Source organism: Lagopus muta, chromosome 4, assembly GCF_023343835.1.
Source record: "Lagopus muta isolate bLagMut1 chromosome 4, bLagMut1 primary, whole genome shotgun sequence".
Lineage (NCBI taxonomy): Eukaryota > Metazoa > Chordata > Aves > Galliformes > Phasianidae > Lagopus > Lagopus muta.
Window position 1 is genome coordinate 24,935,771 of NC_064436.1, and position 25,451 is coordinate 24,961,221.

The 25,451-nt window shown below is 38.8% G+C and overlaps 1 protein-coding gene and 1 long non-coding RNA gene across 3 annotated transcripts in view; both read left to right on the forward strand.

Moving 5' to 3' along the window:
- Positions 1-594: 594 nt before the first annotated feature.
- Positions 595-8,038, forward strand: SPCS3 (signal peptidase complex subunit 3). 2 transcript variants are annotated; one of them, XM_048940990.1, is made up of 5 exons: positions 595-919; positions 3,222-3,295; positions 5,947-6,023; positions 7,160-7,275; positions 7,714-8,038. In XM_048940990.1, the coding sequence occupies exons 1-5, from the start codon at positions 777-779 to the stop codon at positions 7,844-7,846; spliced, it is 543 nt and encodes a 180-aa protein (XP_048796947.1). In that variant the 5' UTR covers positions 595-776; the 3' UTR covers positions 7,847-8,038. The 2 variants fall into 2 exon arrangements, with proteins under 2 accessions (XP_048796947.1, XP_048796948.1); XM_048940991.1 differs by having other exon boundaries at positions 3,225-3,295.
- A 10,037-nt stretch (positions 8,039-18,075) lies between these two features.
- LOC125692072 (uncharacterized) overlaps positions 18,076-25,451 on the forward strand; it is a 56,360-nt gene continuing 48,984 nt past the window's right edge. Inside the window, exon 1 of the long non-coding RNA XR_007376437.1 lies at positions 18,076-18,150. This is a non-coding gene — a long non-coding RNA (uncharacterized LOC125692072). The remainder of the gene's footprint in view (positions 18,151-25,451) is intronic.

The following is a 25,451-nucleotide window of genomic DNA, read 5'->3' on the forward strand; positions in this document are numbered from 1 at the left end:
AAAACGATATAAACTGTCCCTCTCCTGCAACTCCTAACGCTCCAGCTCCATGGGGCAGGAACAAGCCCTGAGGAGGGGTCTGCAATGATGGCGAATGAACCATCGCACTGCATAAACCGCATCGTGCTGGCACCCACCCGCAGTGAAATTCCGACCTACTCACTGGGGCCAAGGACTGCCTTGTGCTGCAAATGGCGTGGGATCACAGAGTCCTTTGGTAAAGAAAAGCATTGTAATGACAAGATGATGTACACGCTAAGCGTACAGACAACAAAACGGGAATGCCAACGAAGCCCTCCTGGGGGAACGCCTCCATCACACGCAGGTCAAGACGCGGGCGACGTGCCTGAGCTCTGCCGGCCCTCTCGAGCCAGGCAGACAAGCTGTCAGGATGTCTGCTCGACACAGAAAGCAAACACACACAAAAAGCCTCACCCACAGCCACACCGAGCGGGCGGGGCTTTTCTTTCGGCATCCTTCCCTCCGACACACGGCGCTGACCGAGAGGCGGAGGCAGGCGCTACGCCAACTCGCTGCCGGCGCCCGAGGGAAGCGCGGCGGCCTCGCGCGCAGGCGCAGTGCAGGGGCAGGGCGTGCTCTCGGCGGGGCCGCGCCTCTCCCTGCCGGCCGCGCGCCCCTTCCTCCGCGGCCCAAGCGACGGCGCCGCCGCCGCCCGTGTCTGCCGCGGCTCAGGACCGGCGGAGCGGCTCCCCAACCCCGCCCCGAGCAGCGGCTGCAGCCCGGGAGCCCGCACAGCGGGCAGAGCGGGGGGGGAGATGAACACGGTGCTGTCCCGGGCCAACTCGCTCTTCGCCTTCTCGCTGAGCGTGATGGCGGCGCTCACCTTCGGCTGCTTCATCACCACCGCCTTCAAGGAGCGCAGCGTGCCTGTCAGCATCGCCGTGTCCCGGGTCACGCTGTGAGTGGGGGTCGGGCGGCGGGGCGGGCCGGGTAACGTCCGGCACCGGGACCCCCGCGGGCGGGCCCTTCCGCTCCGCTCCTCCCCGTTAATCCCCTTTTTCCGCCCGGCGGCTGAAGCGGCCGCGGCCACGGGGCGCTCCGCTTCCCCCAGCGGGGCCAATGAGGGAGCCCCACGACGGCGCTTCGCCGCCTCCCGCCCCGCCAGGCGGGGTTCCGGGAGGGCCGGGGGCTGGGCTGTGCCCCGCAGGGGCGGGCGGCTGTGCCGCGCAGCGGCGGCTTGTGCCGGGCGGTCGGTGCGAGCTCTAAGGCTCCGTGCTTTGGGGCTGTGCGAGGGCAGGTTGGATGGGACCCCGGCGGCGTGGTCGGGTGGTTGGCGGCCGGCCCGCCGCCGGGGGCTGCGGCTGGGTGGGCGTCACGGGCCTTTTCCGACTCGAGCCATGCTGTGACCGAACTAGATCCGAGCGAGCTGGTAATGCGTTCTTAGACCAGCTTGGAGGTTTTGTTTTCCACTGGACCCTGCGGAAAGCCCCATGCCCACAGGACACAGCGGGCTGATGTAACCTCTTTTTTTCAGCATTTTGGCTTTTGTTTTTTTCCTAGAGAGTTTGTCACAGGAAGCTTGCATCAAGTTCACGGTGGCCAACGCAGATGGCTGCGGTTCTGCCAGCAGCCAGGTTCCTGCCACAAAGAGCCCGAGGCCCTAACTCCTGCTTCTGGTGGCGTGGCTCTTTACCGGAGTTACATCTGAGAATGGGACAGTTCTGATCTGCTTTAGCTTACCTGAAATGTGTCTTTTATCTTTATTTATTTATTCTCCTTGCTGGGCTTGTTTTGGGCCTGGTCAGTGAGTTAAAGCAGCTCTCAGAGCTGCTCAGCTACCCCAAGGCATGTGGGTGGCTGGCAGCAGCCTTTGGAAGGTGAAATGGTCCCAAATAGAGTGGGATCTGCAGTCACCTTTTTGATTGCTTTAGCACCTTTGTTAGCTCTGTGTGTATACAGTGTGGAGGATTGCAAAAGAAAAAAAAAAAAAGAAAAGCTTAAAACTGGCACAAGGAGAAATATAGTGTTCTGCTGAACTTCACAGCATTAATTTCATGCTAATGCCTGACCTAGATGAAATGTATGCAACCTGTCCCTTCAGTGATGCATGAATCTGCTAGTAATGAAAGAAGAGGCATTATACCTGAGATATTTCTGTTGAACTTCTAATAAGTTCCACAGGCCCCCAGCTTCAGGCCCTTTACCCCAGTAGATTGACAGGCAGTTATTTGGAAATTATGTCAAGTGCTTGACAAGAATTATTACTTAAAAAGGTGTTTGCGTAGGAATGGAAGTTCTTAACAAGTCTTACATTGGTGAGTTTGGGTGGTGTTTTTCTTAATTACTGTATCCAAGAGTGTGTTTTTCACTGGTTAATACTTTTTTCCTCTGAGATTACTGAATTTAGTTTATATGAAATTACATTTTCATAGACTAATTTTAACAGCAGAATAAATGTAACTGGTAAGTTCATAATTCCCAAGGTCTTTGTTACATGAGGAATTAGGGCTCATGGTTCATTGCCAGTTTGCTTTCTGTTGCAGCGTAAGCTTGTAGCAGTAACTCTGGTAGGCTAAGTTTTAACAACATATGTATGTAAATACCTGTGTTATTTTCCACTTTCTATTTTTTTAAGTGTTTTATGGCGATGTCAGATAATTTATCAAAAAGTGGATTTGTAGCAGTCTTCCAAAACTTGTCTATGATTTCTACTGTGTAGAAGGATTTAAGTGTTTTCTTCTCCTTAATGACTGAACGTGCCAAGGAGAAATTCTCTAAGTTGTTTAAACTGCAAAATGAATGACAGTTAATCAGAATGGTTGGAGTGTCTTGTATGAGACTAAGCACTAAAGGTTTTCTAAATAAATATTATTTAAAATGATTGCCAGCTGTTGAGCCAGCCTTCCAATCAGCTTACAAATTTGAAGATGGGGATAGGTAACACGCACTTTGCTAAAGGTGAAATGGAATGCAGTTTAGGTACAAAAGAAACAGCAAATGTTTGTTAACTGGAAAATAATTTCAGGGTTTCTGTATAATTTACATAGACTTCTGTGGGGGTAAAACCCATCATTTAAAACTGGGGCTCTCAGCCTTCTGGAAGGCAGGCTTTATTGTATAATGTGGTAATATTTTAGCCAAATGCTTTTGCAAGGAAGTACAGGGAACGCATGGGGAAAGTATGCAGTAAGAATAATAATTTGCTTAAAGTGTGAGAGAGAAATAAGGAGAAGATAATCTTGTGTTTTGTTTTATCTTAGAAGAAATGTAGAAGATTTCACTGGACCTAGAGAAAGAAGTGATCTGGCGTTCGTCACGTTTGACATTACTGCAGATATCCTTAATGGAAAAAAAATGGTTTGAAAACACTTTGAAATAAGATCTTGACTTTTATTTTTGTTAACTTATAATCTTGATACTTGGGACTTGGAAAAAAAGGCAGAAATTTGTCTTAAAATCTAAGTTTAAAGCAGTGACAAAAATGGTATTTTGCATATTTAGGGCATGAAAATAGAACCTGGAGTAGTTGATCTGTAAATGGCGCTGGGTGAGCTGTTTCCTTTGCTTTTTTTTATGCCTGCTCTTAAAATAAAGCTCTGTTCTCTGTAGAGAAGTGCAGTGCAACTAATCTAAGAGAAGTGCATTTTAACACTGCCAGGGTAGTGTGAGTGTTAAGTGAAGATGGTATTTGTGTTTTGAGGTATGAACTAGTTACAGTGTTTATATAACCAGTGTTCAGACTGTCGTAATGAATCTAGGAACTCTGATGTAACTTTGAAGCTTTTCTGCGATGAGGTTTTTAAAGTTCCAGCTGCATAATAGTTGTATACAGGTATCTGTCCTCTTTGAAAAAGAAATGGTGTTTGTTTACTTTCTTAGATGCTGAACTATCAAATCTCTAAGACTTAGTACCACTCAGTTCATTCGTAAGCATACATGGTACTGCAAAATCTACTGTATTTATTTTTGCCCTGCTGATAACTTCATTCAGCTTTCTTTGTGTGTTTCTCTTTTTGTGTGTCATTCTTGTTAGTCTGATTTTTGGTTTTTTGGTTTTTTTTTTTTTGAGAAAGGGGGTGGGTTGTGGGTATTGTTAGTTTTGTTGATGAAAGGAAATCATTCTTGGGATTAAGATACAAAAATCCTATTTTTCAGAGGAAATCAGTACCAAATATAAGGTAGCATGTTTTAGCTGAAGTGACTACACAAAGCTTTGCTTTGCAGCTGGGTTCAAATTCCTGTAATTTTTCCCTGTTAGCTGTTTTTTGTCACTGTGTTAGACAAGGCACAGATTTCCTCTTTGCTTCAGAGGAGACTGATACATGGAACGAGCAAATCAAATATGGTTCTTGAGTGGATGTAAAAGCTGGATGAACCCTTGAACTGAATTTTTGCTTGTGTTTCTTGCATGGTAGTGAGAAGGTTTTGTTCTATCAATCAGCTGAATGCAGAAGTAAGCTCCTGAGACTATTTCGTATCTCTGAAATGCTGGTATTTATTCAAACCAGAAACTAAAATGCTTCTGAAGTTGATTAATTGAATCGCATATGGGGAGGGCGCAGGACAGGACCCCTGTAGATGTTCTCATACAGTATCTGCAGTGTGTGGGTGTAAAAGACTCCATGTTCTATTGAGGTTTTTTATACTAGCAGTAGTTTTAAATTTGCTTAAGAAAATTTTGACTTAATCTTTGATGCTTGGCATAAACAAGTCTCACAGTATGTAGGGTTGTAATACATAACTTTCTGATAGTTTGGGTTGTTTTTTTTTTTTGGATAAAATCTGTAAAAAGATATGGCTCTCAACTAATGGATGTGATTTGTTAGTCCCAATGAGAATTAAATACATTGACTGTTAGAAGATAACTCCCCTCTCCTTCCTTTAGATTCAAAAGCTCTCGTGTCTGTACTTAATGACTGGCTTTAGAAATCATTTTGGAAGTGTGTTTTTGTGGGATTTCTTAACTTTGTTGTTTTGAGTTAGCTGGAGCTGCTTTACCTGAATATTTTAGTCACCTATTCTAGTAATAGCAGCTATGATTATTTAATTCTTTCCTTCCTTTGCTTTTGAACTCGGGTCTTCAAAATCTGATTCAGACTTGGGATGAGTGGGACAAGATAGATTCTCCAACCAGCATCAAAATCTGTTCTATTTCATTTTTGTTCCAAGACAGAGAAGAATAGAATAAAAAGGGATTACATTCTTGTAGGCTGGAGGAGTAGAACATCATCTTTAATCTTTATTATTATTAAAGAGGTATTCACAGAATCACAGAATCACAGATCACTATTTTCCTTAGCGATCACATTGCATTTCATTGCTAAATGAACAACAGACATTTAAAATATCACCTTTATTACACTGATTGTCTCAAATGGCAGTTATCAGTATTTTACCATTGATGAGAAATTTTAGGCAGAGGCCTGTCAGTTAAATAAGCTAAAGTTCTTTGTAGAAAGTAGATTATTATATGTGATGATTTCAGGTGTCCCAGTGTGATAAGACTTCTAGTCTACTGACTTTTCTAATGCAGATATTATAGGCTCTTTGAGCTCTCTGCATTCTGTAAGTTTTGTATTATATATTGATTATTGCTATTATATCTTCATCCTCATTTGGATGCTAACGTTCTTTGATAGTATAAATGATAGCTTTAAAGAATTGCTGAAAAACTCTGTCTTGCTTTACATTTAAGATTTTCTAATAGATTGAGTAGCAACGGATCTAAGTTACTGACTTGTAATGTCAAATATAGAACTCCTAAATCATTACATGAAATAGCTATTCATGTTTTTTAATCTGATTTATGAAACCTGTGGCTTAAAAGTGATTGAAGAATGTGCTGGAGGTCTTGGAAAAGCTCTGATTTATAAATAAAATAAGGTGTATTGAAATGTAAGAACTTGCTGTAATCATCATGGTCTGGACAGATCTAGTGAAAATATAAAGTTTACAATATAATAACCTTTTCCTTAATGTGCATACATTTGCAGAGTATATTTGACTGGAATGTTAAACAATTGTTTCTATATTTGTCTGCAGAATACTCAACAAAAAACAATGTAAGTACAAACGAGAAAGTTGAAGTGATTGCCCATTTTGTACCGCATTGATTTTTAACACTTTGAAATTCTGATGGGAAGGGTTAAGGTGCTAGAGTTTCCTACTGCCTTGGACCATTTTCACTGGCTTTTATGGTTATTTTCTGGGCAGTTTAACTGCTAGGTGGGAAGTCTTTGAACTTGATATGTGCCTTGTAGACAGAAAGAAAAGTAATGCGTACCTTAAAATTGAATTATTTTCACCTGTTTGTGCTGTCTGATGTACTTTTCCCCAACTTTTTCCAGTTGATTGTTGTTACAGATGGATGTTGCAGCCTTTGGCTTGGCCACGTGTCGTGGATTTTCTGTTCATTAATTTCTGATATCAGCAAGGATGTAGTGAAGGCTTTTTTTTTTTCATTTGCTACATAAAACTTTCTAGATTTTTTTTTTAAAGTTATTTTACAAATGCTATGGATGCTGCATTTGCATGAGAACAGTTTTTAGATTTCTTTGTTAGAAACTGGGAATTCGTTGTCTTGTTTCACCTTATAGGTTTGTTTCTACATATACCTCCAGTTCTCACTTTAGCCAACTACTCTGGGCAAATTGTGCTGTATCATACTGTATGAGACTTTAACTGCGTGCCATTCTTACTACATCTCTACTTAGATCAGTATACAGTTACTTAAGATTTTGGGATCCATCTTTTTTATGTGCTCATACAACTCTTGGAATTGTACTTGCAATTGAAATAGAGATGTTTTTTCCCCCATTGAAGTTGGAAAAAAAAATTACAATACCTGAGCAATGCAGCTGAATTTGTCTTTTGAAAGAAAGTCTAAATTCTTCTCTTAAAAACTAACTTTTGCAATTCCAAAGGAACACTTATCATACTTTTTAAGTCTGACAATCATCTGACTTGTTAAAATCGTGTTTGTGGTGTTGCACTGAGCTGTTCTGTTGTCCCATGTATTGTGCCACACTTCAGTGTATAGTAGCATCAGTTTTCCTGTGTACAGCATTATTTTTGTCAAACTGCTTATGTGTGTTACAAACACGTACTTCAGATTTTTAGTGGATATGCTTTGTAATTTGAGTGACCAGACATGCTCTGAGACATAATCTTGCTAATTTAACTGTAATTGTGTTCTTAGGCTCTGAACCAAGTGGTCCTTTGGGACAAGATCATTTTGAGAGGAGATAATCCAAGGCTGTTCTTAAAAGACATGAAGTCGAAGTACTTTTTCTTTGATGATGGAAATGGTCTCAAGTAAGTAAATCACTTTGTAGCTTTTGTGTTGTTTTTTTTTTTTAATCCTGACATCATCATTTACTTGCATGCTTCTCATTTTACAAGTATTTGTATTGCTATGATAAGGTATGTGTATTCCATCAGTCTGTTGTCTTTGTACTTGTATCCCAAGATCATGCTTCTATCATCCTTGTTCTACAGAATTGGTTTTGTGCTGTACTCAACTCCAAAAGAGTAGAATAATTAAAAAATAAATGAATTCTTAACTGTAAAACAGGGAATGTTTCATGAAGTGACTACGTAAAACTTGAAATCTTTTTTTTTTTTTTTTTTTTTTTTTTCCTGGATCATGAAAATTATTCTTATCCTGCATTAGTTAATGTTAGTACTGATTAGGTAAATTGGTAAATCTTGGTACTTATGCTGATTTTTCTTTCATGTTTTTTGTTTTTGCAGGGGAAACAGGAATGTCACTTTGACGCTCTCCTGGAATGTTGTACCAAATGCTGGCCTTCTACCTCTTGTGACAGGATCAGGACATATGTCTGTACCTTTCCCAGATACCTATGAAACAACAAAAAGTTATTAAATTATAATACTGAAGCAACATATTTTTATACTTGTATATTGTGAATAAATTTTATTGCGGTTTCTTCACACATCCCACACAACCCTCCTATGAAAGGTACTTAATTTCCTCAGGTTCAGCATCATGGAAAAAGGAAAAAAATTGAATTTTTTTAAATAAAATGTTGAAACTGAAACCTAAAGTAAAGGTAAATTGTGGAGTACTGTCTTTTGGTGTTGGGGTGGGAAACAGTTGTTTGTTGTGGGGTATTTTTTTTTTTTGTTCATTTTCTTTTCTTGGCCATCTGGGTATAGATCTACCTTTCTTTGAAATAAACATTTTTACACCAGAAACTGGTCTTACTGTTGTGTTTTTTTTAAGGTACTCTGAGTTCTGCATTTGCATTCTGTGCACATAACTCCCAGATCTAAATGAAATTTCTGCGAGTACCTGAAAGATGGGTCTATTCTGTGTAATAGTATTTTTGCTGAATGCAAAAATTTGTGTTGCAGCAAGGTAACTGACCCTTTCTAATGCTGCCAACAGCCATTCATAATCTGCTGCAGTCATCCCATAGATCTCCTTTTGCGTGTCACTGATGTATGGCATATCCACATTTCTGTATTATAAAACATTTTAATAATTGCTTATAATACAGATAATGCACCTAATTAGAACAGTAAAAAGAATTCTTCCAATGTGTTGAGTTTAGATCTGTGAGGAAAGTAGAAGCTTTCATTTTAGAAAGATCATTTCATTTATTTTCTTTTGCTCCCTGCTTAACAAGAAAAACATGCTGGTTTCAGAGGGGCCGCAAGCAGGGTATTGAGGTGCCCTTCATCACAAGGTGTTGTGCAAAACACCTGTGATTACATCTAAGAAATACGATCTCCAATAGGAGCAGAGGAATTCAGAGATGTACCAGCTGGTATTAATGCAAGTGTGTCTGAAAGTTTTCCTGATGTTACACCAACCAGGGAAAAGTAGCAGTTTTGACACCTCTGCCAGAACTGTTGTGGTTACGTGTTCTGCTCTTCCCTTTCTTGGCTATAGGCACAAATGATTGTAACTGTAAAAAATGAAAGAAAAAAACACTGTTGGGATTATCTCTTGGCAACAAGTGATTTATGCCAGTTGTAGGGGAACTGTTAGGTCGTGGCTTGAGCTGGTGATTGAACAGCTGGTGAAGGGGTGTAGCTGGCTGATGGAGCACAGGCAAATTATTTGCACCTGTGTTCCACAGGTGATCAGAAGGGGTGGACCCAGTGTGGAACCACCCTCATATAAGGGCTAGCCATAGAAGGGAGAGCACTACTTGGACCTGGGCTGTTTGCTGAGGAAAAGTGCTGCATAGCTGGAGAGCCCCTTCACCAGTTGGGTGAGTTTAACTCTTCTTTTTGTGTAAAACTATTAGCCTATTTGTGAATACTTTGCTTGGTGTCGCCAAGAATCTGTCAGAAATGATTTTGCTACTTTGTCTGGAATGCTAATCAAAGGGTATTTCTTGCTTATTGTGTGTAGGGGGATCATGTGCTGTTACTGCTTTTCTGATGTAGTTATTAATGTATGTATTGAAAGTATGGTGGAAATGAATGCATTGTGAAACACTGAATCTTTTGAGTGTGCTGGGAGTTTTCAAAAAGAGCAAGCAGAGAATGAAGTGCAAGGCTTCTTTATTATTTCTTTTTTTAAATTGTGAGAAATAACGGGAGAAAATGTTGAGGGTGGTAGTATGACAAACTTCTGAAAGGAGAAAGTGCAAAACGTTGGAAGCAAAGGAAGCAAAAGAAAGGAAAACCAGTAGATAATGAAAAAGATGAATGTAAATAGGTAGAAAACTTGATGTTGACTTTGATTTGCTTAATGTTTTAAACACTGAAGTTGGAAGACTTGATTCAAAACACAGTTGTAGCTTTTGCAATTTATATATGAGCTATGTAGCTTTAAAACTGCATGTAGGCTGGCTTTTAATGATAGACTGATCTGTGATGGGACAGCTGCAAGTAATGAGAAACATCCCGTAGGAGAGTTAATTGTTCATAATCCACTGTTCTATTGCTTTGATTTTATTCTGAAAGATACAATTTCCATCCTCAAGGTTACGGAGTAGGAAGATATGGTTCATCTTTAACCATTAAAATGTACTAATAAGGTCTCTTTCCTCTTTTCCATGTGTAATGCTTTACCCCCAAGGGGGAATAATACCAAAAGAAACTAAGAGGAGCTGTGTCCCTCTGGCATATGGAGATCATGTGGTACTGTTGATTTGGGGTACAAATGCTGTTGCTTAGTGGTAGTGCTGTGAAAGGGGGACCCTAGGATGGCTGTGGCACTGTCAGTTTGGAGTGGCTTCAGTTTGTGGCTGGATGAGCTTGCATCCTATCTAGTGAAAACTTTAAAATCCAGCAGAGGGGTTGGATGTGTGCTTGTGCTGCAATTACAAGCCAGCTGCTTGCACCTGCTGGCATTAAGACGCTGTTGGCATGTGATTACTACAAGGGTAATTCCTGCAGAAAATGGTGTTTTGAGTATCAGTGTGACGTACAAAGGAGAGAAGGTTTAGAGTTGGGTATAATACAGTACAAGCATCATGTCCTGGGTAATTTCTAACTAGAGTGGAGCCAGAAGCATGGTCTCATGCCTTCCTTCTTAGAGGAGCTACAGATAATCCTTCATATAAGGAAAAGATATCTGTAATGCGTTCTATTACACCTTTCTGAGGAAGTTGTTTTTGTACTGAAAGCATCACCTTTTTTGTCCCCTGCATACTCATACGAGTTTCACTTCTGAGTCTGTGCTGTTTCCCACAGGTTTACGTAATCAGCACTCTGTAATGCACCCTATTTTTTTTTCCATGCCTTGATAAGAAATCAAAGTAAGTGCTGTAGGGGAATGAAGGACAAATTGCCATTCCTGAGTTTATGCTCAAGTTCTTGGAGGAAATTGGGTTTATCCTGAGGGAAAGGTCACCCTAGATGAGTACTTAAATAGTGCTGTAATTACTTCTCAGCTACAAAGAGGAACAGGATCTCTGTTCTTTTGATCCAGGGAGGTAAATTTGTTGGCTGATCCCTTAAAAATCTTTCAAAAAGTAAAATTACTGCTATGTTTTCTTGTGTGTGTGTGTGGGGGGGGGGGGGGGGGAGGGGGGGGGGGGGGGGAACGGAAAACCAATACCACTCTTTTAGTTATGCAACTGATCTTGTCTCTTCTGGTGCATCTTATAAAAATCAGTGTTGCTGGCAGCTGGTTGTTCTCTTAGACGTGTCACTAGCTAATGCTGTTTTGTGTTATGATGTGTACAGAAGATGTATTCCTTGGCAACTGATTCACTTCATGGGAAGGGGCTTAAAAAAAATTACATAGGACATCTGAGCCAAAAACGCTTCTGATGCATTTCAGATAGCAGCTCACTGAGGTGATGGAGGTGGGAGTTCTTGTCAGAGGACAAAAGGAAAAAAAAAAATGCACCCTTAAAGCAGCTCAGTTTTCCACTTTCTGATCAGGGCATGCAGCACAAAATTGAAAGTATGGGCAGGAAAGAAAAGTAACTATTTATAATTTCTATTTAAACTTCTGCTCCCCTGCATATTCAGCCTTACTCTATGCATTAGGACAAGAGATACTGAACACAGAAGGTCATGTAGAATAGAAATTACTATTTCTTGTGTACTTTTTATTATAAGCTCTTTCTGAACAATTAAACTAAAGTTGGTGGTTATACAGTGGAAGGTTCCTGTGTTCTTTTTGGACTGTAGATTAAAAATGTTGTGTTTTTTTTCTGCAAAGAATTTGAAAATACATCTGGCATTTCTATAAAATGAAATCAATTTAAATTGGAAGTTCAAGAGCTGAAGGGGAAATTACTCCAGATTTGTGTCAAAAGTACATTAAAAAAAAAAAAAAAGAAGAAGAAAAAACCTTTGAAAATCATGAATTTAAGGGATTTTTACTGTAGTTTATTTGGCTTCTTTATTTTGGAAGACATTTTCCCCTTATACAAAATTAGTATCCTGTAATAATTATTCTTAATTTGCTTTTATTTACTTGAGAGGGTAATTAGAATCTCTTTTTGTTGTTGTTTACTTCAAACTCCAACACTGTTGCATTTCTGATATCTAATTATCTAGTAATAAAATTCTTAATCCTCTTTGTAAGAACTTTCTTTTGTCTAAGGTGGTAATGAAAGGTTAAAATGAAACTAGGCTAACAGTGGGAACTGGCAGTGATGAGATTGATTGTGGCTGCTTGTTACGGTTGAAAAGATTAGTGGTGGAATGGCAAAAGAGACAAACGGGAAAACAATGCTCATCTGTATCCAAAGATCTGGGCTCATGGGGAAAATCTCCACAAAGGAGGGATCTCCAGAAAAAGATCCTTTCCCAGTGGCAGTCAGCCCTAAAATGGGGTCTAGGAGTTGGCCTTCATCAGGGCTGACCGATCCTTTCCCCAGGTGATCAATCAGTGGTTCAGGCAGTGACTCGACAGTTCCTGTACACTGCTTAAGTCTCTCTTGTATTCCTTTTCTATTCCACATTTATCTCTAAGAGGTGATTTCCTTCCTTTTTTTTTTTTCTTTTTGGCTCTCCTAATTGGAAAGGACAGGAGACTTAGTGTCATTGTCTCTCACCTCCCATCTCTCCTTCAGTACTGTTTTTGTTTGTTTTTGGAATCAACATAGTGAAAAACATGGGTCTGCAGAGATAGAAGGTCAGATGAAGCTGTGTTTTCCTTGTCGTGAAGGAGGGGGGACGTCTGGTTTATGCAGTTAGGGGATGAGGTGGAAAAGACTTTGTAGTTACAAGTTGGTGTTTATGCAATCTTACTATTGTAAATGAAGCTATCCCTCTTGACCAGAATCAATGCACCAGCTCGTGAATTCATCTTCACACAGTGGGGATTCCAGGTGTCTGTTTCAAAATGGCAGGCCATCATGAAAGTTAAGAAAGCAGTTTCCTGAAACTGACATAGGCTTTCAAGATTTAGTTGGCTTAGTTGCCTGAGCTTAGACAAGTATCTCACTAACATCGTTTTTGGAACAGTCTGCTCAGGGAGGCTGTGGAGTCACCATCCCTGGAGGTGATGGAAAGTGTAGATATGGCACTGGTCTAGAATTGTCACAGGCATGGGTTGGTGGTTGGACTAAATGATCTCAGTGGTCTTTCCAACTTTAGAGATGCTACAAATTCTTCAGATGCCTATAGCTGGTATGACTTTGTAAAATGCTTCAGGAACGTAGTCGTACTTTACCTAAAATGTTAGGAATATAGTACTGGTAGCAACAGCTCTAGGCTCTAAGAAAATAATCTGAGAAAAACATTTCTAACCAAAGCACTGTTATTTTTTTTAGTTTTGGGATAGCGAGGGGAGAAGGATAGGTGGAGGGATTATTGCCAAGGAAACACTTTTAGGGTTATTTTTTTTATTGCTTTCTAGATTCAAAAATTGCATACACTTGTGAAAACAGAATGTAATATCAGATAATAAAAGTACATTTTATGAAGTACTTGTGATTGAGTATTAATCCTTAATTTCCCCCTTCCTATCCAATTAATCTTTATTATTAATCTATGTACTAATATCTTGAGTGAGTTAAAGATGGCTCTGGCTGTTTTTATAGCCTTTCTGATGCTTTATGATAAATTGATAACTTATTGTGCAGTAGGATTTTGATATTTATTTATTGAAGTTACTTCAGTGTTCTTTTTTTGTATTTATTTTAGTTGCCTGTAGGTATCTTGTTGCATGAGCTCATGCAATTAAGTACATGAAGAACTGTATCTGCGTAATCTAAAGTACAGATCAGAAACTGGATTTCTATTGAATAACTTGGTGAGGTAGTTGGCCTGGACTGAGTAGGAAGTGCTACAAATACTGCTTTTGAAAAGTGTTCAAATGCTTGTTGCCAATAAATATTTTCAAAGGGAACTTTCTGCTCTCAAGCTGAAAGTGTTGGCAGAGTTTGTTCTGTATGATTTTTAGCATATGTCACCAAGTAAACAGTTTGTTCACTACAGGCAGGAATTCACATAAATAAGTCCATTGAATATTTCACACCTTTCATGATTGTGGTATTTCACTATTGGGGTTGGATCTAAGAAGCATACTGCTTATGACAGGAGTCCACAAAGGCAGCTGGGAGAATGGTTCTGAGCAGCTTCAAGAGAAACAGCTCCGTCTCTTGGAAAAGGGACATAGTAGTCAATGGCTCTGGCATCGAGAACTGCCTCCTTTTCTGTTAAAATATAAATGTAAATATCTCAGATCTAGAAACTAACTTGGACCTACGACACTATGAAAAGTCCATAATCATCCTATACTTACTGTATGACAGGGTAATGCCAATTTTGCATGAAAGAAAAGGATGTTTTTTATACTTGGTTGAAAAGTCTAAAATCAGAAGTCTGTGCTGCTTTAAGAACACGGTGCCTCTTAGATTTAGAACAGAAAATAACATTGTTACAAACATTTTCTGTATCTTAGATTTTAATATTTTTTCCATCAAGTTTATTTTTCATGAATTTCCTTCTATGTAAATAAACAACCTCATCCTATTTACCATTTAGAAATGTGTAACTAATGAGTAAAAAAACCTTACCAAATCAAAAACACTGGCAAAGCAACTCTCTACCATGCTTTTCATGTGTGTATTCTTCCTGTTTGTCCTGTTTTCTAGCTATGGGCTCCTTCATCACAGAATCACCCGGGTTGGAAGGGACCCCAAGGATCATGTAGTTCCAACCCCCCTGCCTAGCAGGGCCACCAAACATACACATTCAGATCAGGTTGCCCAGGACCCCGTCCAACCTGGCCTTGAACACGTCCAAGGACGGGGCATCCACAACCTCCCTGGGCAGCCCGTTCCAGGGCCTAACCACTCTCCTAGTAAAGAACTTCCCCCTAACATCCAACCTAAATCTTCCCTCCTTCAACTTAAAACCATTTCCCCTAGTCCTGCTGTTGTCAGCCCTTTTGAAGAGTTTACTCCCCTCCTGGGTGTACAAAATGCACAAAATCAGTTTGTAAATTACATTTTACCAAGACATGGTGTTATATAGTTGCTTCATGAAATCCACAGGGGCTTGGATATTTTAAAAATGAGTCATCCCAATATTCTTGAAAATATTCTCATGTTTAATACTTAAAAGTAGTTTTGGTGCAGTTCACTTTTGAAACCACATTACATCATGACTATAATTTAAACATCTCCTTATTTGAATAATTTGTCTTCTAAAGCATATCCCTTAATCTGAAAGCTGACCTAAAGATGGTTTAATTCAGCAATCCAGTTTACGTAATTACTAGCAGATGCCAGGGATTCTTTACAAAATTACCTAGCTTGAAAAATGCACATATTCACAAAAGGATATAGGAAGATTTCATTTTCAATTTAGGCTCATTACAGCAGTGTGCAGCTTTTTACTTGTTAGCTGAGAGAGTTTAATAACGACAGTTAAAGTGATCTGTTTGATTTGTTATTAAATGGTAGAATCTCTACAGTTGACGTCCATGCTTGGGGTTTAGGGAAAGAAAAGCAAAAACAGCCAACCAACCAAAACCCTGGGATATAATATCCCAGTAATTGCTGGCTTTCCTAACAGTCTTTTACAGATAGGGGCACTGGTTCCATTACCTTGTGAACACCTTGAAATCTAACTAATTGTGAATAAAAGCCAGATCTGTCGCATTGTACAGCAACCCTTTATCTATCCCTCTCTATTAAGAATATAGCTCCTCTTCAGTCATGCAAAAGAGAAGCAATTAACACCTTCTTAAAACTGTACCTCACAGGATCACAGTTAAGGTTGATGGGACCTCTGGAAAACATCTTGTCCCAACCCCCGTTTTCCTGCAGAGCCTCCAAGGAGCAGACACCATGGGCTCCCTGGGCAGCCTGTGCCCCATCACCTGTGCAGTTCAGAAGTGCTGCCTGAGTTGCACAGGGCCTGGTGGCAGAATGGGGCCGGCTTCTGACTTGGAGCAAGGCTGTGACTCAGCTGCGGTGCTGATCCACATCCTCTCAGGTCTTATGTTTATTGTTTTAAGAGTATCTTGTATTGATCGCGGTTGTGGCATGTGAAGAGATGCATCAGATTGTTCCCTTTTAAATGGAATGTGTGTAGAAATGCCTGCAGCTGTATGGAGCACTATCAGCATGATCTCCAGCCACGCAAATAGACCAAATGTACCAGCTCCTGCTTCCCACTGATACAAAGGTATTTTTCATTATTAATACTGCAGCATACTAATGGGACTACAGAAGAACTAACCATGAAAACACAATCTCACAGTGGAAAACGGATCAAGTAATAAAATTTCCTATGTTACTAAGTTACGTTAATGATTCGAATAATCTTTTATTAAGGCCCTCTACTAATATACTGAGCAAGATTTGTTTTTAAAAGTGACTGAGAATTTGTTCTCAGCAGAAAACACCCTCAGCAGAGCATCGCTAGATGGCACTCTTACATAGAGCTCCAGGAAGTTAGAGTTAAAGCTAGTTTTTAATTTGTGGAGAAATTGGCTTTTTAGGAGTTTTCGCAGATAGAATGCAGCAAACAAGAGGAGGGTTAATCTTATCTTAGCGTTCCCTAAAAACTGTGCATTTAAGATCCTGAAAATGGACAAGTGTTAGTGATGCTTGTGGTCAGTTGTGTTTGAGGACTGTCAGTGTGAAATGGAAATTACACTAGGTGTCTAAGAAGAGCTGACATTATAGTGTTCTTTCACTAAAAGGCGAATTGAAAGATATTGGCAACTGGTGCTTCTAGTAGCTGAGAACACTGAGTCCAGCACTCATGACATGTTAAAGCACGTAAGGCCATTTTGTTACCACTGTTCATTTGTTTGTTGAGGTTTTCTTATCAAACTTCCAGACTAACTTATAAGAGGATCACTGAAACAGTAAGAAAGCAGCACTTGGCAGAGCTTGATGTGAGGGTATAACATGTGTCATGCTCAGAAATTCCACTGGCAAAGAGAGCTTCACAGACAAAGCACATGAAGGGTCCACAAGGCAAAGACTGTATGTAATGAATAATAGAGAGGAAATTGTGCTGCAGTCTCCTTCATTTATCCCAGTGTTACACTCTGTTGCACAACAGATGGGGTCGAGTGACCTGAAATGCACGTACAAACCAATATCCATTAATCTTGAAGGGAATTAAGTTTTCATAGTATGTAAGGATGTTTTTTTCCTCTAATGCTGAAACATAGACACACAATGGGGAAATGAAGCCTTGATGGTGCGTTCACTTTGTGTAAATGCCATATTCTTTTAAGATAAAATCGTATTCCTTTTCCTTTTTGTTGTAATGGGTCATAAAACAATGTTGCACCAGATGGGTGCATTTTATCTGCTGCTGTGGGGTCAATTCTCAGTTTTAAATAAGCTTGTATCAAACAAGGAAACAAAGTTCTTAATTCCTGTTTACAATCCACAACATTAGCAACTAACATTGAACGTATACTTTGACAGGACGTTTGAAAATCTACTGCAGTAGTTTTCTCAGTCCTTATTATCAATAGATTCGTTTCCATTACTATTGCTCATTCATGAGAACAAGGGAAATGATGCAGGATGAGCTGGTGAGAAAATTTAGAGGAAACAATAGTAATGACTCACAACTGAAGTCTGTGCTTTAGAAATTCCCACCTTTCAAAGAAGGTCTGCTGAGGAAAACTCAAAGCAATGTTCCAGCAAAGTCAAAATGATATTGAAGAAATTCTATGGCATGCAAAGCATTGTTTTCAAAGAGGCAAACCAATCTGCTTGCCTCTTTTCTTTTGAACTTTTTTTAGGTTGACGGAATGCTAAAAATTGTTTGCCTGCTACATTGTCTTCAGAGACAATCTTTCTTTGAAGACTTACAGGAGCTGAGTTCTACAAATAGCAGGCTGCTTTTTCTGAGGTTAAATTTCTCCACTCTTTGCAGTTGCCTTTTGAAGTGTATAGGAGAATATGCTTAATACTTCAAAGGCGTAGATCTTTAAATTGTCACATTCATCACAACGTTACAAAAAGGCTAAAATATGAACACAGTGTAGTAAAGAAATAATATGCATCTCAATATAAGCAGTAGATGGTGATGGATTTCTGCGGGTAAAGTGCATGACAACTAGAACATTTGTGACAAAGGAGAGGTATTCATACACCATTCTCCATTTTTGTTTCTTTGGTGGTTTTTTGTTTTTTGGTGGTTTTTTTTTTTTCTGACTCCTCCTTCCTACACATTCTTCTGTAAAAAGTCTTTTTCCTAGCTAGTCTGCACAGTTCTACTGGAGTTTCCCAAACGCTCCTCACTGTGGCTACATTTGTGAACAAAGTAAGTTGCACATTTTGTTAAGCTAGTGACAAATGTACTCAAACGAGTAATTGCTCTTCTTTGTTTTGGAAAACGAGATGGTGTCGTATCTTGGGGAAATCAAGTTCACTGTAGCAAGATTTTTATCTGCTGTTGGTATGTGCCTCTGCATATGGCTCCTGTTACTTGACTGCTTGGAGGACGTATTTTCTCATGAGTGCTTCTAGCTGTCATGTTAAAGGAGACGTTTGTTTATCTGAGAGTTGAAGTTAGAATTACAGAAGTTGTATTTTTAGTGGTGACTTGATGTGTATATAGCACAGAGAACGCTAATAGGTTAAAGTTATCTGTTAATCCTCTAAACAGAAAACATACCATGTTGCACACGGTCATTTTCATGTTAATTTATCAGTGCTCTTTAACTGTATCTGGCAAACACTTGAAACTGCCATGTGGATGAGTTACTCCTAAAGTGTATGCGTTCTTTTTATTTTTACAATAAAAGCCATAATTGAGCCTTTTCTTTTATACAGGCATATTAATGTTACCAAGTTACCAGATATTTCCATTTATTGTCTATTTAAATTCATTAAATATGCTGTGACATGAATAACAATAAAAAACACAGCTTCAGATCATACGTATTTTTTTAATAAATAAACTCTATGTGAACTTTCAAATGGATACTTATAACCGTGTCAAAGTGCTTCATCATTCTTAGTTAAGCTGCTGAACATAGAAGAATTAAGTAGAAAACACAAAGCACTCTTCAGATGCTAATTTTAAGGAAATGTTTTTGGAAAGAAAATGTCTTAAAATGCGTCCTTGATACTGTAGGACTATTCAGATTCTAATGCATTAAAGCACTGCAATGTTAAATACAGAAATTGTAGTGACTCTTGTAAATGAGGCTTTGTATCATTTAAGGCATTAAAGTACAAGTGCTGTGTGTGATCACAGAAGGAAAGAAGGATTTATTATTTTTTTCTGAATGCAGAATTAAGGAGAAAAAAAAAAACGATTACCAAAATACTTTCAGTTAGCTTTCAGTTACCTTCTCCTGATTCCTGGTGTGCTGCCATTTAAAACAAAAAACAAAACAAAAAACAACTTTGAAATGATGACATTAACACTTGATTCAGAAACAAAAGCAATGGTAAGAGGACCAAGTGTCATCTAGGTTTCGCTTTTCAGGACTAAGTGTCACCCAATTTTTGCGTTTGAAGAAGAGATAGCTTCATTTCCATCTCCATTTGCCACACGTGCAGTGTCCTGTGATTCCATCACCGCTCTTTTAACTGATCATTTCTTTACTGCTGACTACTTTAAGTAAATAAGTTGATGTTTGCTTTCTGCTTGGTCACAATTTGCTGCTGAGAGATATCTTTCCCAAATGTGTTGTTTTATGCCACCATCTTTTGTGGTGCTGGTCTTTAATAATCTGAAGTACAAAGCTTTCAGCTTTAACTCTAAAGAAGCAGAGGTTGTACTAAGGTTTCAGTTCCTACATAGTAGCACACTGTGTAAACCCTGTTAGAGCAGCTCAGTTAGTGTCTCTTCCTAGCTCCTCACATACCACGACTGTCTTTAGCAAGATTAAAAGTACAGTTGATCTGCAGCCTGTGCTGTGCTTCTGGATGCAATTTGATAGCATCAAAGGTTATCTACCAGGCAATATACTACTAGAGTCCAAATCACCTAGGCTGAAATTTTGTTATGTATTTAGGTGTCCAACTCCTAGCAAAATGAATTCCTGGCTGTAACAAGTAGTAAAGTGTGGTGGGGAGATACATTGCAGGTGTGAAGGCTGGTGTTGTCACAACCTAGAAACTTACTGCAGTAAATCTCCACGTTATTGATAAATTATTTTGTTCTAAGGTACCTGTCCTGGACCTAGCTCAGGGATTTCTGCACTGCATGATGTTCTGTGCTGCATACATTATTCTATTCCCTTGTGAATACGAATTTCCCACTGTCTGTGAATCTGTGCTAAGTGTGCTAGCTGGAAGCACTAAGAGACTGACTGGTCTATAATTTCTACCAAGAAACAGTGAGATAGAAGCCCTTAGAAGGGAACACATAAACATGGAATCTGGTATTCTGTTTCTGGAACTACAGAAGTCTCTTTGTGTCTTCAGACTAGTAATTTATCCGCTATCTTTATTTACTCATTTGTGAAAGAAGGATGATAATTATTTACCGCATTTGAAGTTACGATGGTTCATTAGCTTGTTTCCCAAGAGCTTCTTGACAGCTGAGGCTGACCAGCACACATAGACAGAAATGTCCCATGGCTGGGGCCTGGCAGCTCAGTTATGCTGATCCTTGTCCAGCCAGCTGTCTCCCTTCTGCAAGAAAGCTAAAGCTGGCTTTGAGATGGATGCCTTTTATTTCTTTTTTTTTTTCTTTTTTTTCTTTCCCCCATGGATGTGTTAGATTTTTATATGTATGTTTTCCTACAGAACCTGCTCCGTGGTGTCCTCTGTGAGTGTTCCCCAAAAACCTAACTGAATTGAACAGATTGCCATAGGAAAATGGTCGTGTGTAAATGACTTTTAAAGCCACTAAAGAACTGGGGTTTTCAAAAGGCTTATGATTCAAGTTTTGTAGTAGAAACGTGACAGTTTGATCTGCTTGCAGGGAGGGACTAGCTGTCAGTAATAGTAGAAGGAAGGTAAGCAGGAATATCATTGGAGTAGCAAAGTTAACAGAATGTAAATAGTAGCATCATTCTCTGTTATGAGTGAATAGAAATAGTACCACAAAAAACTACTCCTGATCTGTCAGCTTGACAAATTTACCTTTGCTTATCAAATGAGGAAATGGATTATATCTTAAAATATGCAAGCTTGAAACAGAAAAATATGATATACATCTTAAATACATCTTTGTATATTTTTTTTAATATTTGCTATTTGTTTGTTTTCTTTTTCTCCTTTTACAAATGGGACTTCAGGGTACAAATAAAAGATTTTTTTAATTATTCTGTCCTATTATTTAAAAAAAAAAAAAAAAAAGTCAACCATGCCAGGAAACTTTTTATTTTTTCCCCACAAATTTGCTTTACTTTTGACAGTCAATTTTGAAAATTTGCCTCAAGGAATTAAACAAATCTGTATATGGAAAAATAGGCAGTAATTGATGATCTCTACTTTTTGCTGATGTAATACACCAGATGTTTGCTTGTCCCGCACTTCAGATTATCTAATGAAATAGTTGTGGTTTACAAATAATTTGCTGAAACATTAGTATAAAAAGAGTAGCGATTGATTTTTGTATTTTCACTGGTTCCATAAAAGTTGTCCTCAGATTCTTTCAGATATGGGAAACTGGTGAGATAGCACCACAGATTCTCATAGCTGGAAGTTCTATTATTTTTATGCGTTGGTTAAAACAAATATTATGTTTTTCTTCTGTATTCTTTAAGAAAATTGGCTGAGGTAAATTGACATAAGGCCCTATTCTTCCCTGCTCTTCTATTTGGATTTTAAGGTCTTAGTATTACTTCAAAAATAGGCAAACAGAATTGGGCTTTTGGATCAACTCTTGTCATTCTTGACCTTGATCTGAAGTATTCTGAGTATATTTGAATACCCTTGGCAGCTGTAATAGGAAGAGAAAGACGAGTAAAAAAAATATTTAAACGATAATTCATCTTACTGGCGGTGACACAGAGGTCTCTACTGGCAGTGTGTTTGTATATTTTGAGCAACTTCTACAGTACCACAAGTTTTTGACTGCCACTTCTGAATGGAATAAGCTTAGGATTTTATCAGCCATTTGCAGTGCCTGAAAGTTTAGTAACGGTATGCATATTTGAAATAATAAAAATCTTCAGGTTGAAAGGTGATCAGTATCAGTTTGGTTCATGAATCATGAATTTGGTTCAACAGTTGTTCATGGATATTTCTCTTCTCTCTAAGAGCAAATTTTGGCCTCCTCATGCCTTCGTATGCAGGTTATACTTTCAGGATTTTCATAGACATATTTTAGAGTTATTCTCACCTAATACTATGGCTTTTAGAAGTCATTCTCTCACTCCTTACTATTTTTAGAACACTGAATCCTTTGTTTACACAGAGATAAATTCTCTGTAATTTCAGAGCCTGATGCTTTAGAGAAGTCTCAGCTGGAAGCTGTTTCCAGAACTATTTGCAGAACAAGGACTATGCTCATGAAGAAGTATCTGCTTGAGCTCAAGGGGTAATGGATAAGTAGTTGAGAAAATTTGTACATACCGTTGTTAAACAAAAAAAATACACCAAACTTGGGGTAAACTTTGAGATTAAAATAATTGAGAGGGCTTTTTCGTGAACAAGCTCATTTCTTTTGTTCTCATTTCTTTCCAACCATGGAAGATTAAGGTACTTATCTATGTGGACTCTTGGTGTCACCAAGTATTCCTTCTATGTTTTGCTTGTTACATTACAGAACATGAATTTGTTATCACATTTCACTTATGTTTACTTGTGTAATTGAGAATTTAATCATAGAATCACAAAGTCATTTCAGTTGGAGAAAAACCTCTAACGATCATCAAGTCCAACTGTCAAACCATCCCCACCATGCTCACTAACCATGTTCTTCAGTGCCACATCCCCACAGTTCTTGAACACTTCCAGGGACAGTGACTCCACCACTCCCTGGGCAGCCCATTCCAGTGCCTCACAGCTCTTTATGAGAAGAAATTTGTCCTAATATCAAAGCTGAATCTCCCCTGCTGATACTTGAAGCCATTCCCTCTTGTCCAATACTGTCACATGGGAGCAGAAGTTAACCACAGTCTGCTTTCAGGCAGTTGTAGAGAGCCATAAGGTTTCTCCCATGAGCCTTCTCCAGACTAAACGATGACTTGAAGAAACCAGAAACATTCATAAAACTATTGCAAAATCTGTAGATATAGGGCTTTCAAGTGAGTGCGTACTCTACTATTTATTGTCTAAAATTTATGCACTTCTCATACGTGTAAAGGTGTGTATACATATGCATATACAACTTTCTGAAAATATTTCATATGGATTTCAATTGCTTTATGAAATCTTCAGTGCAATTGCATTAAAAATTTGATAACTATTCTTTTGACTTAAACATCTCTTCCAATTCTTCGAAGAGAAGGCATTCGTTAAAAGTATGTGTTGCTGAATATGTTTTACAGTATCAATTAGAAATAAATACTCTCCTGTTGCAAGTCAAGCATTTGCACATGCGATGCTGTTTGGGTGTTACTGCTGTTGGGATTTGTCTCACATGGTTTGGCAGTTAAATATTTTCAAATTTTTCTTATTTATTTTTTATTATTTCTGATTCAATCTGATTTAGTTGAGCTGGAAATTAGATATAAAACCAACTGTGTTTAAGTGTTAGGTGTGTAGAAAAAGAAAAGCATTCTTGCTTATTAGTTTTTTGTCATCAAGTGAATACATTTAATAGGACTTAAACTACCTTCAGATTTTCTTCCTGAAAAGATCGTTATTAGGTTATGATTTGCCTGGAGTGTGCTGTAATAATGCAAAGTATCAAATTTAGGAGGGGAGAATGCAAATGTGCTATTGAAAGACTTCCTTTTCTTAATCCCCAAAAGATACTTCTAAAGACTTCTATGGCTGAGATGGTTTTCACTGCTGGGGCTGGTATTGGGAAGGCTTATAGATGGACAGCGATATTGGAAATTTTGGAGGCCAGTTACCAGCCGTGGAATTTCAGGATTTCTGGATGAATACGGACTTTGTAAGGGGCAACCAAAAACACTCTTTGTGTATGGCTGTGAGGATTGCTGAATACAGTCTCAGACCAGTTTGGAAACCATTACTAAATATAGTATCCATTGTTTCTCCTTGCATAGGAGGATGTGAAATAGGCAGAGAAAAACTGAAATCTGTAAAATTTATCTACCTGTAAAATGGTTCAGTGACATTTCCTTCCTTAAAAAAAGAAAACAAACTTTGAGATCTTGATGAAAAGTATTGTAAAAGAATAAAATAGTAGTGTTACAAGTTACTAAAACCTTATCCAGAATTATAATTTGCTTAACATTTATTGGCTTTAAAATCTCATTGCAGTAGATAAACAAGACATAACAAAAAATCTGATGTTTTTGTTTTAGAAGTAACTGCTCAGAATGTTCCCTTCGTAATGAAATAAGTACAAGCCTGTGGGTTAACTGTAATATTCTACCAAAATTCAAGGTTGTAAATGCCAACATTTAAAGGGCTATTATAAATGTAATCTACTACGAGTCAAGTTTCTTTCTATCCAGAACATGTGATAATTCATAGCTGTAATGCTGAAACACAGTATTTTCTGAAGAGGTTTTGTGCTGGACACTGTTTTCTTCCCTTTAAAGGTGAATAGGAATACAGCAGATAACAACATGCTAAGGGTCTACTTACTTAGGAAATTATTGTTTGTGCAATTAATTCAAGATGTAAATATGCTTGCATAATTGCTTTGACCTATGTTAATTGGGACTAACATTCTGAGTGTAAACTTGAATCTAATGTACTAATAGAATAAGTACTTTTAGATGGTCCTAATTAGGAGGATTAAGTGATGTAATGCAGCTATCACAAGACACTTTCAAAAATACACTGATTAAGGCCAGAAATGCAGTGACTTTGTTTTAAAAACAGTCCATGTGTTTATGAGAGGGGTAGAAAATGTGTTTTTGCTATTTCTTTTTTAAGCTTTCTATAAACTGAAGATTTCTACAAATATCTGGGCTCATTAAATAACTAAAAATAAAAAAAAGAAAGGATTCCTTGGCATCTGGACAAGATGACCTCAAGAGGGTCCTAAGTGATCTTGTGATTCTGTGATTTCTGTATCTTAGGAACTTGGTGGAATAACGTGAGGGCTGCTCCAAAAGTAATGCCTCCTATTTTATGGTGTTTGTCTACCAGATGTCAGATGCAGATGTTGCTGGTACAGCAATATTCCATTATGTGTTGTTGCTGTGTGACAGAAGGCAGCAGAGGGGCAGTCTGACACAGCGGTATCTGACACGGAAGCACATATGAATAAAAAGTGTGTCACTGAATTCCTCCATGCAGAAAAAAATGGCACCCACTGACATTCATTGACACTTGCTGAGTGTTTCTAGGAAACATCTGAACAGTGGATATGAGCACAGTAAGGCAGTGGGAGGTGCATTTCAGCAGTGGTGACAGTGGTCCAAACTTCCTATCTAAGAAGCACCATTTTTAGCCTTAGGTTGGGTGATTCATGGTGTCCCATGTCTGGGCAGTGACATCTCACCCCCTAGCCAGGGAGCAGGGTGACAAGGGATAGCACTGGCTATTGGTCACCTTACTGGGAAGAGACAC

What these genes read in the sequence shown, in the direction of transcription:
- SPCS3 (XM_048940990.1), top strand. Translation starts at nt 777, where the DNA reads ATGAACACGGTGCTGTCCCGGGCCAACTCGCTCTTCGCCTTCTCGCTG. An exon ending in GCCGTGTCCCGGGTCACGCT is followed by an intron (nt 920 to 3,221) that starts GTGAGTGGGGGT and finishes GTTTTATCTTAG; the next exon opens with AAGAAATGTAGAAGATTTCA. An exon ending in GATGATGGAAATGGTCTCAA is followed by an intron (nt 7,276 to 7,713) that starts GTAAGTAAATCA and finishes TTGTTTTTGCAG; the next exon opens with GGGAAACAGGAATGTCACTT.